Source organism: Loxodonta africana, chromosome 4 (assembly GCF_030014295.1).
Source record: "Loxodonta africana isolate mLoxAfr1 chromosome 4, mLoxAfr1.hap2, whole genome shotgun sequence".
NCBI lineage: Eukaryota > Metazoa > Chordata > Mammalia > Proboscidea > Elephantidae > Loxodonta > Loxodonta africana.
The window spans coordinates 130,498,415-130,512,933 of record NC_087345.1 but is presented as its reverse complement, the minus strand read 5'-3'; the positions used below and the strand labels follow the sequence as shown (position 1 = coordinate 130,512,933).

The following is a 14,519-nucleotide window of genomic DNA, read 5'->3' as shown; positions in this document are numbered from 1 at the left end:
TTAATATAATCAGTGCACAGTATAAAAATTGCTTTCTATAAACCCTATTATTCTAGTTTTCTTTGTAATTGGAAGTTGGGAAAAACTTTTATTTTTGTGGATGACTGCAACCTTGCATAAGCAATAAGCATGCTAATAAAAGGAAATGAAACCTAGTTTCATTTCTTGTTTCCAGAGTATAGCAGTTATGTGGAAGGGTCTGGAGAATGCTATCTTATTTTTGTGCTGCCATTCTTCATTCATTTTATACTTTTCCCATGAAATACTTTCAGAACACCCTCTCCATATCCATTTTGAAAAGCAGGTTACATTTCACACTGATGTCAGGAAAAGAAGCAATTATGAAATTAAATAGTTTTATTTCACTTTCAGAATATTGATGGTGCTTAAAAACAAAACCCATTGCTTCATGGTGCTTAGCAGGATACAATCTCCTTATGCTGACTCTGCAAAATGAAGACCTCTGCAGTGTAGTTCATATTTGATCATCCTCTGAACTGAAATGAAAGATGGATAAGATTACATTAATACACAGTGATAGGCAGGTTTGGGGTGGAGTTGTTTCAGACCGAAGACTCAGTTGAGAAAGCAGGTCTACTATTGAAGGAACAGTCCTGGAAAGAGAGAATATCTCAATATTTCCCTCTTGGCCCACGTAGGGACAGGGACTTTCTGAGATAAACAGTGGCAGTTTTGTAGTTTGGCCACTCAAAAAGTGGCAGGTTTCTGTTCTTCAATCTTGAGAGCTGAGTTTAAAAATCTACTAGATTAGTGGAAATAACGGCATTTTCTTCTGAGTTTTCTAAATTCCTGCCAATATATAGTATTGCTCCATGATTGGATAACTGGATCAGTTCAGAAGGGCATTATTTTGTTTCCTGAATGAAACGGGAAGTGAATATCCATCCAGTGTATACTAGGTAGAATGAATACACTAGTGATAATTTGTCAAAGCGTTCTAGAGATGTTTCAAGACCACCATGAGCAGAGGGCGGGGGGAGGAGGAGGAGTCATACGTAGGGCATCTTGTCATTCAACCCTACTTAAATCTAAGTATCTCTGTTTTTGAATTGTTTTACTTACTGAAGTTCCATATACGACTTTGTCTGAAACCAAGATTCCACTCCTTAACAAAAACATTCAAATACCAATGAATTAGAGGAAAATTCTAGTGGTGTTACAGGTGAGAAAAATGGATCAAGTAAAATTCTAGTTAAATTAACCACAATCCTGTATCAGTCAGGGTCTAATCAAGAGACTGAAATCAACAAGCAATTTGATCTAGGAAATTTGAATATGGAGAATTAGTAATAATAAAAAATAATATTAATAGGGGATTGTAGTAATGGAGGATTGGTTAAAAAGAGATAAAGAGATTTTGAAGAATACAGGAATAGCAGGTATAAGGAGCAACCATCATGTCCAGGACTTAGAGTACTCAGGGAAGAGTGTCCCCTCTCCCCTCCTCCCCCTCCAGGAACTGAGCTCCAGATGTCTATAGAGGGGGCATGACCAAAGCTCAGTAGATGATAGAGTAGTTCACTGAGGGGCTATGTAAGCAGGAATACTGCAAATTTTCCCTCTGGAATGTTGGAGGACAAGTCCACAGGAAGGTGTTAAAGCTGGGAACTCAGTCCAAAATAGCCACATGGTTTGTGGGGGATGCCCATTTTGGTGAGGTGCCCAGTTGGTGAGAGGCCTTGCTGTGAAGGCATCTGAAGAGATGCCTTAGTAAAGCTCACTTAAGCCAGGAAGAAAAACCCCTTCCTCTTCCAGTTTCACTTGAATGCCCTCAACTGACACAATTTAACATTGTGCCAGTTGACAAAGGAGAAATATTTACAGAGTCTCTCTCCATTATAGCAGAGCAGAAAATTAAGGGTTGATTTGGAGCTAAGAGGCATTTGTGAACTCTGTTTAATCACATTTTCAATTCACAACTCAACCGGATCTGGCTCAATTCCTAAGCCCAATTAGTTCATTTGCACTTACAGGACTTTTCTAATAGAAACTTGAAATGAAACTGAATCATCTGAATTCACTGAATTGCTGCTTAATTCGTGCCTGGCAGTGATATAGCGGCCATTTACTTTTCCAGCCTCTGGGGTTTATTGGCAAACCGCTGCACTACTGACAGTGGTGCTGCCAAAAGGCAGGGGACTTTATGACTGTTTGGACCTGAAGAAACGGGGTGGGTGCCACAAATTACTGTTTTTACAGGGCGTTGTCTGAGGGTCTGAATTTTTGGCAGAAAAAATGGAAATTTTTAGAATTTTTATTTGTTGCCTGTATGTACCTATGGAAACCCTGGTAGCATAATGGTTAAGAGCTACAGCTGTTAACCAAAAGGTCGGCAGTTCGAATCCACCAGGAGCTCCTTGGAAACTGTATGGGGCAGTTCTATTCTGTCCTATAGGTTTGCTATGAGTCGAAATCGACTTGACGGCAGTGGGTTTGTTTTTTTTTTTTGGTTTTATGTACCTATAGACCCAGGTGGGGACTCTGGGGTATAATTAGTGGTACTTCATACACACCACCAAGCACTTAGGCTAGGCTTATTGGAAGGGCCAAGAAAAAAAAAAAAATCCATACTACCTACCAGAAATTCAGACACACTCAATGATTCAGCACACTTCTGTCAATGAACACACATAGTATCAATAAAAAATTCAAAGCAGAAAATAATTGAGTCACGAAAGGGTTAAAACCTAAAGAGAGTTAGAGATTTAACTGGAATCCCCATAACACCTAGAGAATGAGGATATTATTTCATTCTTTTTCATTAATTAATTCATCTGCATGCCTACATTGCTCATAGCATTGTGCTTAGTATTCCCTATTGCAGTCAAGTCGATTCTGACTTATGATGACCCCATGTGTTACGGAGTAGAACTGCATGGTAGGGTTTTCTTGACTCTAATCTTTATGGAAGCAGATCACTCAGCCTTTCTTCCTTGGTTCCACTGGATGGGTTTGAACTGCCAACTGTGAGGTTAGTAGTCCAGCACAAACGGTTTCTGCCAATCAGGGGCCTTGCTTAATACTACCAAATCAAACCAAACCCACTGCCCTTGAGTCGATTCCAACTCATAGCGACCCTATAGGACAGAGTAGAACTGCCCCATAGAGTTTCCAAGCAGTGCCTGGTGGATTCCAACTGCCCACCTTTTGGTTAGCAGCCGTAGCGCTTAATCACTTCGCCACTTAGTACTACAGGGAGTACAAAATAGACAGCTCCTCAGAGGATGGTAATAAGTATAAGACAAGGCTGTTGACATTCAGTAATTTATTCACCAAATATCCTGGAAGATATTTTGATATGGATCCAAATCCAGATAGCTGACCATAGAAGAAATATCCTGGAAGATGACTTAAAAACAAATAAACAAGACAAAACAAATTTTATTTCTATCAACATTTGTTTCAAAAATGTTTGAAATGATTTGCCAAAAAAAAAAAAAAAAAACAATGGAGACAATTATTCATTAATTACTAGGATCAAAGAAAAGGAGACAATTATATATACATATATTGCCAAAAAAGTCAAGCAAACTTGTAATAATTAAATATTGAATTTAATTTTGAGTTTGCTGGTAGCCAAAAACAATAGGAAAACATAATTATTTATATAGATTTCAATATTAAAATCATGGAGCATATCAATTCCTTAGTAGTTGTGAAATTTGTTCTTCTAATATTCAATAGTATATTTCTTACATGAAATTTTCTGCAGATAAGATATATTAGACGAAAGAAAGTGCTTTTGTTTGACCAACAGACTATCCTCTGCTAATACCCAGGTTACTCATCCAGAACTAGAATAGTGTTTAAAGATTACTATCGTTAAGTTTGTTGTCGGTATTGTTAAGTTTGTGGAAACCCTTGTGGTGTAGTGGTTAAGAGCTATGCCTGCTAATCAAAAGGTCAGCAGTTTGAAATTCACCATGCCTTCCTTGGAAACGCTATGAGGCAATTCTACTCTGTCCAACAGGGTCACTATGAGTCAGCAATGGGTTTTTTCTTTTTTTGGTATTGTTAAGTTTGTGGATTAAGATACAAAAAAGTTATAAAAATGTGTGCATGTGTGTCTGTATAGGTGTCCGTGTGTGTACAAGTGTGTACACGTTCCTATGCATGGAGTGTATGGAGTGCTAGTCTAGGGCAGCCAGTACACAAAGGCAGCCTGGTGTAAGTTTGGCTTACGGTTATGGATTTTCAGGCATAAAGGGGCTTTAAATAGAAAGCAGCAAAGCCTATTTTGAATGCCTTCCCAAGGTAACTACAGTGCCTAAAACTCTTATTATCTTACACCAGGCCATCTTCGTTCCAACAAATTGACTATCGGGCCCTTGGAAATAATATGACTGAGTGGTTAATCATAGACTTTGAAACCAAACCACCAAATTTAAACTCCTCCTCTGTCACTTACTAGGTGTGTGACTTTATAAAATGTACTCGAATTCTTCAGGAGACTCAGTTTCTCCTTTAAAATGGAAATAATAACAGTATCTGTCTACTTAGCTCAAATACATTTAATATTTTTAAAGTAGTTAGAACCATACTGAATGGGTAATTACTATCTAAGTGATTGTTGTTGTTAGGTGCCCTCGAGGTGGCTCTGACTCATAGTGATCCTATGTACAACAGAACCAAACACTGCCTATTCCTGGGCCATCCTCATGATCGTTGTTATGCTTGAACGGGTTGTTGCAGCCACTGTGTCAATCCATCTCATTGAGTGTCTGCCTCTTTCTTTGCTGACCCTCCACTTTACCAAGTGTCATGGATTGAATTGTGTTTCCCCAAAACATATGTCAACTTGTTTAGGCCATGATTCCTAGTATTGTGTGGTTGTCCTCCATTTTGTGATAGTAATTTTATGTTAAAGAGGATTACGGTGGGATTGTAACACCCTTACTAAGGTCACATCCCTGATCTAATGTAAAGGGAGTTTCCCTGGGATGTGGCCTGCACCACCTTTTATCTTACAAGAGATAAAAGGAAAGGGAAGCAAGCAGAGAGTTGGGGACCTCATATCACTAAGATGGCAGTGCTGGGAGCAGAGCGTGTCCTTTGGACCCAGGGTCCCTGCATGGAGAAGCTTCTAGTCCAGGGGAAGATTGATGAGAAGGCCTACAGAGAGAGAAAGCCTTCCCTTGGAGCTGGCACCCTGAATTTGGCCTTTTAGCCTATTTTACTGTGAAAAAAATAAATTTCTCTTTGTTAAAGCCATCCACTTTTGATATTTCTGTTATAGCAGCACTAGATAACTAAGACACTAAGCATGATGTCCTTCTCCAGGAATTGGTCCCTCCTTATAACACGTCCAAAGTAAATGAGATGAAGTCTCATCATCCTTGCTCCTAAGGAGCATTTTTTATTATTTGGGTTTGTGATCCTTGCTAGTTGTTTAAAGCAAATATGTGATTATTTTACACTTATACTTTCTGTCTAATTTGCATGTGAAATATTGTTCACTTTAATTCCTCTAAATATCTTATTATACTGGAATATTAATTCATAGTTTTGCAGCCAATTATTTTTCACAGAAGTATCCCTTGGAGTCATGTTGATTGTGCAATGCCTTAATTTTTTTTCCCCAAGCTAGCATACCTCAGAGTCTCAGTCTTACTTCTGTTGCAACTATTCTTGTTAAAACAGCCTAATTCTCACAGTCTGTATGTCAGTTTTATGGTCCACGCCTATGTTTATAGCAGTGCACTATGGCTAACTTCTGGTCAGAGAACTTAGAATGAGTTAGGGCTGTGAGACATGAGACGTATTAGGACTCGTTCATGTATCTGTCTTTTTTCCAAATATAAGGCAAATAGAACTATTTGATTGAGCTGTTACAAGCAATTAGATAAATTATGATGAACAAATGGTGCTCTAACTAGTGCCAGGGGAGTTTTTTTTATCCGTATTTATAAAATTAGGGAACCTAGAAACACCGCTCTCCAAACCTCAGTAAATTGTCAATTCAAAATTGGAACTATTGTAATTGGTCATAAATTTACCAAGGGTTTCATATGTTTGGGTGCCCTTTGAGGTGACCACATATCCACATTACAGACAAAAAATAATCACATGAATGCTTCTCATTCTTACCAAAGTTGAAAAATACTGTAATCTAATTGAATAAATATGCCATTAGAATTTAAAATTTGATTCCTTATTATTTTGCTACACTAGGTAGGTTGTGGTTGTGTGCTGTCAAATTGATTCCAACTCATAGTGACCCTATATTGACAGAGTAGAACTGCCCCATAGGGTTTCCTAGGCTATAATCTTTACAGGAGCAGATGGCCAGTCTTTGCTCCCACAGAGCTGCTGGGGGGTTCGAACTGCTGACCTTTTGGTTAGCAGCTGAGTGCTTAACCATTATGCGACCAGGGCTTCTACACAAAGTATACGTTATACCATAACCACCTGATAGTCTTCTAACATAAAACTAGCATTGTTACTAAGTGGTTTTTTTTTTTTTTAAAGGATTCTGTAAAAGTCAGATTCATTCTAGATTTTCATTATTTCATATACCCTTTCAACAAAATTTTATTCAGTACATGCACACCTGTGATTGTGAATTCTCAAAAATTAATTAAGCAGAGTGTCCTATCCTAGTTCTAATCTTAAGACCTTTTCTTTTCAATTCTACAGATTCATGAATCAGATCAATCCATAAGACCAAATCAATTTTCTTTTTAGAGACATTTAAAAGGAAACACAGAGTTGAAAAATTAGTAAATTTTATTGTTATAATACAGTTTTGTTTTCGTTTCAGGTCTCTTTATAAAAGCTGCAAAAAATTAGAAGCAACTAAGGTCAGCAGTTTGAATCCACCAGTCACTCCTTGGAAACCCTATAGGGCAGTTCTACTCTGTCCTATAGGGCCACTATGAGTTGAAATCGACTCTACGGCACCCAACAACAACAGCAACGACAACGTGTCCAAAAAATAGAAGAATGCTAATATAAAGTGTTGAGCATCACTCAAACGAATATAATATACCAATAAAATGACAAATGTTGATACTGAATAACAAGCTGGTTAGGTCTATGAAACACCGTGAAGTGGAACACAAAGTTGTGTTGGTTGACTGCTGCACCTCCACTGCACTGTCTGGGCTTCACTGTGAATCCTCCTGTATCCCAGTTCTCACAGTTTCTGAGACAAGGTTGATTCCAGAAATATCCATACACAACTTGCCTGCTGCAGGGCCTTGGCACCTCTTCCCTGCTCCCTCCCACCCCTCAGTTCCCAAATTAAATATAGAACCTTCCCCTTTATTTCTGTAAGCCCCAGGGACAGGTCAGTTCATGTTTGTATACTCTAATCTCCACTAGAGTGAGCCTTGGGCGATGCCAGAATTTAAAAAAAACAGATAAAAGCTAAAGCCCTTTCATTTCTCTAAGCTTCTTATATAGTGTGTCTGCTCATTGCTTTTTAAAATGTTTCCTTTCTTATCTGTTAGCCATAGTGGGTAAGTCAGTTGCTGATGTTAATACTTGCTCCAATGTAGCAGGACACCATAGAGACAGCATAGGTGAAGGTCTCCAATAATATCTTTCTAAAAGCCTCTCTGTTTAATGACTCCATCTGCAGGAGACAGTCTGCACTGTTTGCTTTTGTTACCAGACAGAACATGTGCAAGACTGGCTAGACATATCTGTAAAGTTTCCAGAAAATTTATCCCAGAGAGGAAACCACTCTTAGCTGCATTGTGAAACCACGGTCAGTTCATTATTCAATATGTTAATCAGGTTATGCTTATTAATTGTGTTTTTCAAATCTTTACATGCTAACTAATTATTTTTTCTGATTATTCTATTCGTTGTTGAGGTTTTTTTTTTTTCTTCTTGTTTTATGAAGACAATCTGGCAATTGTGTTTTACACGGGGCATTTGTCCATTTACATTAAATTTAATTACTGATATATTTGAGTTTACATCTAACATATCACTAATTGCTTTCCAAAAAAATAAGTGAAGAAATATTGAGAGGCTAAAACCTCTTTTGGTGAAAAGATAGTATATGGGGAAAATCAAGGAGCCTTTCATAGTGGAAGTGACAGTAGACATAGATTGCTATATATAACTTCATCTGCTCTCCTGAGAGGTTAGACTCTGCTAGGCAGACATCCCACTATAAACATGATGGATTGGTCAGGCATGATTAGGATACAGACTTGGAAGAGGTGAATGTCCCTGTAAAATAAAGGAGAGTATCAAATATTAGGTAAAGTTTGGAAACCTGAAGGGGGAAGGACCAGAAATATGGAAAATTGCTTGAATTGCTAGGAGGCTATTTTTTTTTTCTTTTATTGTACTTTAGATGAAGGTTTACAGAACAAACTAGCTTCTCATTAACAGTTAGTACACATATTGTTTTATGACATTAGTTAACAACCCCACAACATGTGAACACTATCGCCTCTTGGCCTTTGATTCCCTACTGCCAGCTTTCCCGTCCGCTCTTACCTTTTAGTCCTTGCCCCTGGGCAGGTGTGCCCCTTTAGTCTCTTTTTGTCCTATGAGTCTGTCTACTCTTTGGTTAAAAGGTGAGCCTCCAGAGTGACTTCTTTAATAAGCTAAAAGGGTGTCCAGGGGCTCTACTCTCAGGGTTTCTCCAGTCTCTGTCAGACCAGTAAGTCTGGTCTTTTTTTGAGTTAGAATTTTGTTCTGCATTTTTCTCCACCTCTGTCCAGAACCCTCTATTGCGTTCCCTGTTAGAGCAGTCAGTAGTGGTATCTGGGCACCATCTAGTGGTACTGGACTCAGTCTGGTGGAGGCAATGGTAGTTGTGGTCTGTTAGTCCAGTTGGCTGATCTTTTCCTTGTCTCTTTAGTTTTCTTCATTTTCCCTTGCTCCTGAAGAGGTGAAACCAATGGAGTATCTTCGATGGCCGCTCACGGGCTTTTATGACCTCAGGCGCTACTCACCAAAGCAGAATGTAGAAAATAATCTTTATAAACTATGTTAAGCCATTTGAGCTAGATGTTCCATGAGACCATGGTCCCCACAGCCCTCAGCCCAATAATTCGGTTCCTAAGGGAATTTCAATGTGTCCGTGGTGCTTCCACGACCTTACCCTGAACAAGTTGTGCTGGCTTCCCCAGTCTTGTGTACAGTCTTACCTTTCACCAAAATTACCACTTATCTATTGTCTATTTAGTGTTATTCCACCTCCACCCCTCCCCTTCCTCGAAACTATCAAAGATTATTTTTGCATGTGTAAACCTTTTCATGACTTTTTATAGTAGTGGTCTCATACAATATTTGTCCTTTTGTGATTGACTTATCTCACTCAGAGTAATGCCCTCCAGATTCATCCATATTATGAAATGCTTTGCAGACTCATCACTGTCCTTCATCTTTGCATAGTATTCCATTGTGTGAATGTACCATAGTTTGTTTATTCCTTCTTCTGTTGATGGGCACCTAGGTTGTTTCCATCTTTTTGCTATTGTGAGCAATGCTGCAATGAACATGGGTGTGCATATGTCTATTCATGGGACAGCTCTTATTTCTGTAGATATGTTCCTAGGAGTGGGGTTGCTGGATCACATGGTATTTATGTTTCTAGTTTTTCTAGAAATATACCATTTTACATTCCCACCAGCAGCGCATAAGAGTTCCAATCTCCCTGCAACCTAACATTTGTTATTTTCTGTTTTTTTTTTTTTTTTTTTTTTTGACTCCTGGCAGTAATGCTGGGGTAAGACAGTTATCACATGGTGGCTTTGCTTTGCATTTTTCTAGTTGTTAATGATTGCAAGCATTTCCTCATGTGTCTCTTAGCTGCTTAAATTTCTTCTTTGGTGAAGTGTCTGTTCATTTCCTTTGCCCATTTTTTAACAGGATTATTTGTCTTTTTGTTGTAGAGGCATTGGATTTTCCTGTAGGTTTTAAAGGTTAGATCTTTGTTGGATTTGTAATAGCCAAAACTTTTTTTCCCAGCTTGTAGGTTCTCTTTTTACTCTTTTGGTGAAGTCTTTTGATGAGCATAAGTGTTTAATTTTTAGAAGATCTCAGTTATCTAGCTTATCGTCTGGAGTTTGTGTGTTGTTAGTTATGGTTTGTATCCTGTTAATGCTAGGTATTAGGGTCTCTAGCATTGATTCTATTTTTTCTTCTATGATCTTTATAGTTTTTGGTTTTGTATTTAGGTCTTTGATCTATTTCGAATTAGTTTTTTGTATGGTGTGAGGTCTGGGTCCTGTTTCATTTTTTTGCAGATGAACATACAATTTTGCCAGCATCATTTGTTAAAAAGACTGCCTTTTCCCCATTTGATGGACTTTGGGCCCTCATTGAAGATCAGGTATAGGTAGGTGGATGGATTTACATCTGGGCTCTCGATTTTGTTCCGTTGGTAAATGTATCTGTCGTTGTGCAAGTACCAGGCTGTTTTGACTACTGTAGCTGTATAGTAGGTTCTGAGGTCAGGTAATGCAAGTCCTCCTACTTTATTCTTCTTCTTCAATAATGCTTTACTTACCCCTGGTCTCTTCCCTTTCCATATAAAATTAATCATTTTTTTTCCCATCTCTTTAAAGAATGTTGTTGGTATTTGGATCAGGATTGCATTATATTTGTAGATTGCTTTGGGTAGAATTGTCATTTTCACAAAGTTGAGCCTACCCATCCATGAACATGGTATGTTTCCTCATTTACATAGATCTCTTTTGGTTTCTTGCAGTAGCGTTTTGTACTTTTCTTTGTATAGGTTTTACATCCTGGTTAGATTTATTCCTAAGTATTTTATTTTTTAGGGGCTATTATAAACCCTGGTGACATAGTGGTTAAAAGCTACAGCTATTAACCAAAAGGTTGACAGTTCGAATTCACCAGGTGCTCCTTGGAAATCCTGTGGGGCAGTTCTACACTGTGCTATAGGGTCTCTATGCTTCAGAATTAACTTGATGGCAATCATTTTTTTTTTTTTCTCTTATAAATGGTATTGTTTCCCTGATTTCCTTTTCATCGTTCTCTTTATTGGTGTATAGGAATCCAACTGATTTTTGTATATTTATCTTGTATCCTTCTACTCTGATGAACCTTTCTATTAGTTCTAGTAGTTTTCTTATGGAATCTTTTGAGTTTTCTATATATAGTATCATATCATCTGCAAATAAGGACAGTTTTACTTCTTCCTTACCAATTTGGATGCCCTTTATTTCTTTTTCTTGCCTTATTGCTCTAGCTGGGACTTCCAGCACAATGTTAAATAGGAGTGGTGATAAAGGACATCCTTGTATTGTTCTGGTTTTCAAGGGGAATGTGAAAATTTTCAGCGTCTCTCCCTTAAGAATGATGTTGGCTGTTGGTTTGTATAGATTCTCTTTATAATGTTGAGGAATTTCCCTTCTATACCTGTTTTATTAAGAGTCTTTATCACGAATGAGTGTTGGACTTTGTCGAATACTTTTTTGCCTCAGTTGAGATGATCATTTGATTCCTTTCTTTTATCTATGTGGTGGATTACATTGATTGATTTTCTAATGTTGAACAATCCTTGCATACTTAGTATGAATCCTACTTGGTCATGATGTATTACTTTTTTGATTTGATGCTGAATTCTATTGGTTAGAATTTTGTGAGAATTTTTGCATCTATATTCATGAGAGATATTGGTTTGTAATTTTCTTTTTTTTTGGTAGTGTCTTTGCCTGGTTTTGGTATCAGGGTTCTGCTGGCCTTATAGAGTGAATTTGGAAGTATCCCTGCCTTTTATATGTTCTGAAATAATTTGAGTAGTACTGGTATAAGCTTTTCTCTGAATGTTTGGTAGAATTCTCCAGTGAAACCATCTGGACCAGAGCTTTTTTTTTGTTGTTGTTGGGAGTTTTTTTTATTATTATTACCTTTTCAATCTTTTCTCTTGTTATGGGTCTGTTCAGATTTTCAACATCAATTTGTGATAGTTTGGGTAGGTAGTGTGTTTCTAGAAATTTGTCCATTTCCTCTAGATTTTCAAATTTTTTGGAGTATAGTTTTTCATAATACTCTGTTATGGTCCTTTTTATTTCACTTGGGACTGTTGTAATGTCCCCCATTTTTCGTTTCTTATTTGGGTTATTTGCATCTCTCCTGTTTTTCTTTTGTCAATTTGGTTAGTGGTTTGCCTACTTTGTTGATCCTTTCAAAGCACCAACTGTTAGTTTTGTTGATTCTTTCTATTGTTTTTATATTCTCTGTTTCATTTATTTCTGCTCTGATCTTTATTATTTCCTTTCTTCTGGTGGCTGCAGGCTACTTTTGCTGTTCTCTTTCTATATGTTCAAATTCTGTAGCTAATGTTTTGATTTTGTCCCTGTCTTCTCTTTTGATATGTGCATCGATTGCTATAAATTGACCTCTGAGCACTGCCTTTGCTGTGTCCCAAAGGTTTTGGTATGATGTGTTTTAATTCTTATTTGATTCTAGGAATTTTTTTATTCTATGTTTGATTTCATCTCTTACCCAATGGTTTTTAAGCAGGGTGTTATTTAGTTTCCATGTAATTGATTTTTTTCCCTTTCTCTTTGAGTTGTTAATTTGATGGCAGTGAGGTCAGAGAAGATACTTTGTGTAATCTCAATGCTTTGGTTTTTGTTGAGTGTTGCTTTGTGACCTAAGTTGTAATCTATTCTGGAGAATGTTCTATGTGCATTGGAAAAGAATGTGTACTTTACAGCCCATGGGTGGAGTGTTCTATATGTCTGTGAGTTCAAGTTGGCTGATCATGACCATTAGATCTTCTGTATCTTTGCTGAGTTTCTTTTTAGGTGTTCTGCCTTTCACTGAGAGTGGTGTGTTGAAGTCTCCTGCTATTATAGTGCAACTGTCAGTTTCTCTTTTTAGTGCTGTTAAAGTTTGTTTTATGTATTTTGGAATCCTGTCACTGGATGCATAGATATTTATTATGGTTATATCCTCATGCTGAATCATCCCTTTAATCATGATATAGTGCCCTTCTTTGTCTTTTTATGGTGGATCTTGTTTTAAAGTCTGTTTTATCTAAGATTAGTATTGCCACTTCTGCTCTTTTTTTGGTGGCTATTTGCTGGGTATATTTTTTTCCATTCTTTAATTTTTCATAAATTTATACCTTTGTTTCTAAGGTGTGTCTCTTGTGACAGCACATTGATGGATCCTGTTTTTTTTTTTTTTTTTTTAAATCCGTTCTGTCACTCTGTGTCTCTTTATAGGTGCATTTATGTCATTTATGTTCAGTGTAATTATTGATAGGTGTGAGTTTATTTTTGTCATTTTGTAGTGCTTTTTTTGTGGTGCTGACAATATCTTTGGTCCTCTTGCTCTCCTGAACTGAATTCCTTTTGTTTGTGGATTTTTTTTTCATTTCTTTTGTTTTTGTAGATTTTGTTTTAACTGAGACTTTATGTTTTTCTCCTTTATTTTGATGAGGCTGGTTTGTTAACTTTCTTTGTGGTTACCTTGATATTAACCCTTATCTTCTGGTTCGAATTAGTCTATAATTACTTGATATCACCTTGCCTTTCTCTCCATTAGACAGTTCTATACCTACAGTGTTTATTCCTCTTTTATTGTTCTGATGTTGTTGTCATTTGCAGATTGATCTTTCTGGCTCCCTGATGTAAATCTTTTGGTTTTGGATAGTCCTTGAGAGTTCATTTCCTATGTTGGTATCTGGCTGGTGCTATCTTGGGTCCTAGATTCAGGCTGTCATCTGATACTGTTTGTTTTCAAACCAAAGGACTCTTTTTTAATAATTCTCGTAAGTTTGGTTTAATTTTTGCATATTCTCTTAAATTCTGTTTATCTGGAAATATCCTAATTTCACAATCATATTTGAACAAGAGCTTTGCAGGATATATTATTCTTGGTTGGCAATTTTTTTCTTTCAATGTTTTATATATGTCATCCCATTGCCTTCTTGCCTGCATGGTTTCTGCCTAGTAATCAGAGCTTAGTCTTATTGTTTCCTCTCTCAGTGTGACTTTTTGCTTTTCTCAAGCTGCTCTCTGGATTCTTTATCTTTGGTTTTAGTGTGTGTGATTATGATGTGCATTGGTGATTTTTTGGGGGGCATCTATCCTATATGTGGTTTGTTGAGTTTCTTGGATGGTCATCTTTTCATCTTTCATGGTATTAGGTAAGTATTCTGTCAGCAATTCTTCAATGATCTTGTCTGTGTTTTCTGTTTTCTCCTCCTGTGCTGGAACTTCAATGACTTGCAAATTTTTGCTTATGATTGTATCTCACATAATTCTCAGGGTATCCACATTTTTCTTTGTTCTTTTTTCTGATTTTTCCTCAAACAAAATTGTATCTAAGTGTTTGAGTTCAATTTTGCTGATCCAGTCTTCCATTGTTTCAAACCTGTTCCTCAGCCCTTCTATGACACTGTCCAGTTCTGAAATCTTGTTGTTTACCTTTTGAATTTCCAGTTGTTGTTTTTGTATGATTTCTAGCTGTGAATTTATTTTGGCATTTTGTTCCTGTATTGTTTTCCTGAATTATTCCATTTTTTGGTCTGTATTTTCCATAAATCCGTC

At 37.1% G+C, this 14,519-nt stretch overlaps 1 protein-coding gene across 2 annotated transcripts in view; it reads right to left on the bottom strand.

Moving 5' to 3' along the window:
* Window positions 1–379: 379 nt before the first annotated feature.
* CLECL1 (C-type lectin-like domain family 1) overlaps window positions 380–14,519 on the bottom strand; it is a 46,142-nt gene continuing 32,002 nt past the window's right edge. The window contains exon 5 of one of the 2 annotated variants that reach the window (XM_064284640.1): window positions 380–497. In XM_064284640.1, coding sequence (XP_064140710.1) covers window positions 486–497 — 12 coding nt within the window. In that variant the 3' untranslated portion in view covers window positions 380–485. The remainder of the gene's footprint in view (window positions 498–14,519) is intronic. The other variant, XM_064284638.1, reaches the window with a different exon arrangement.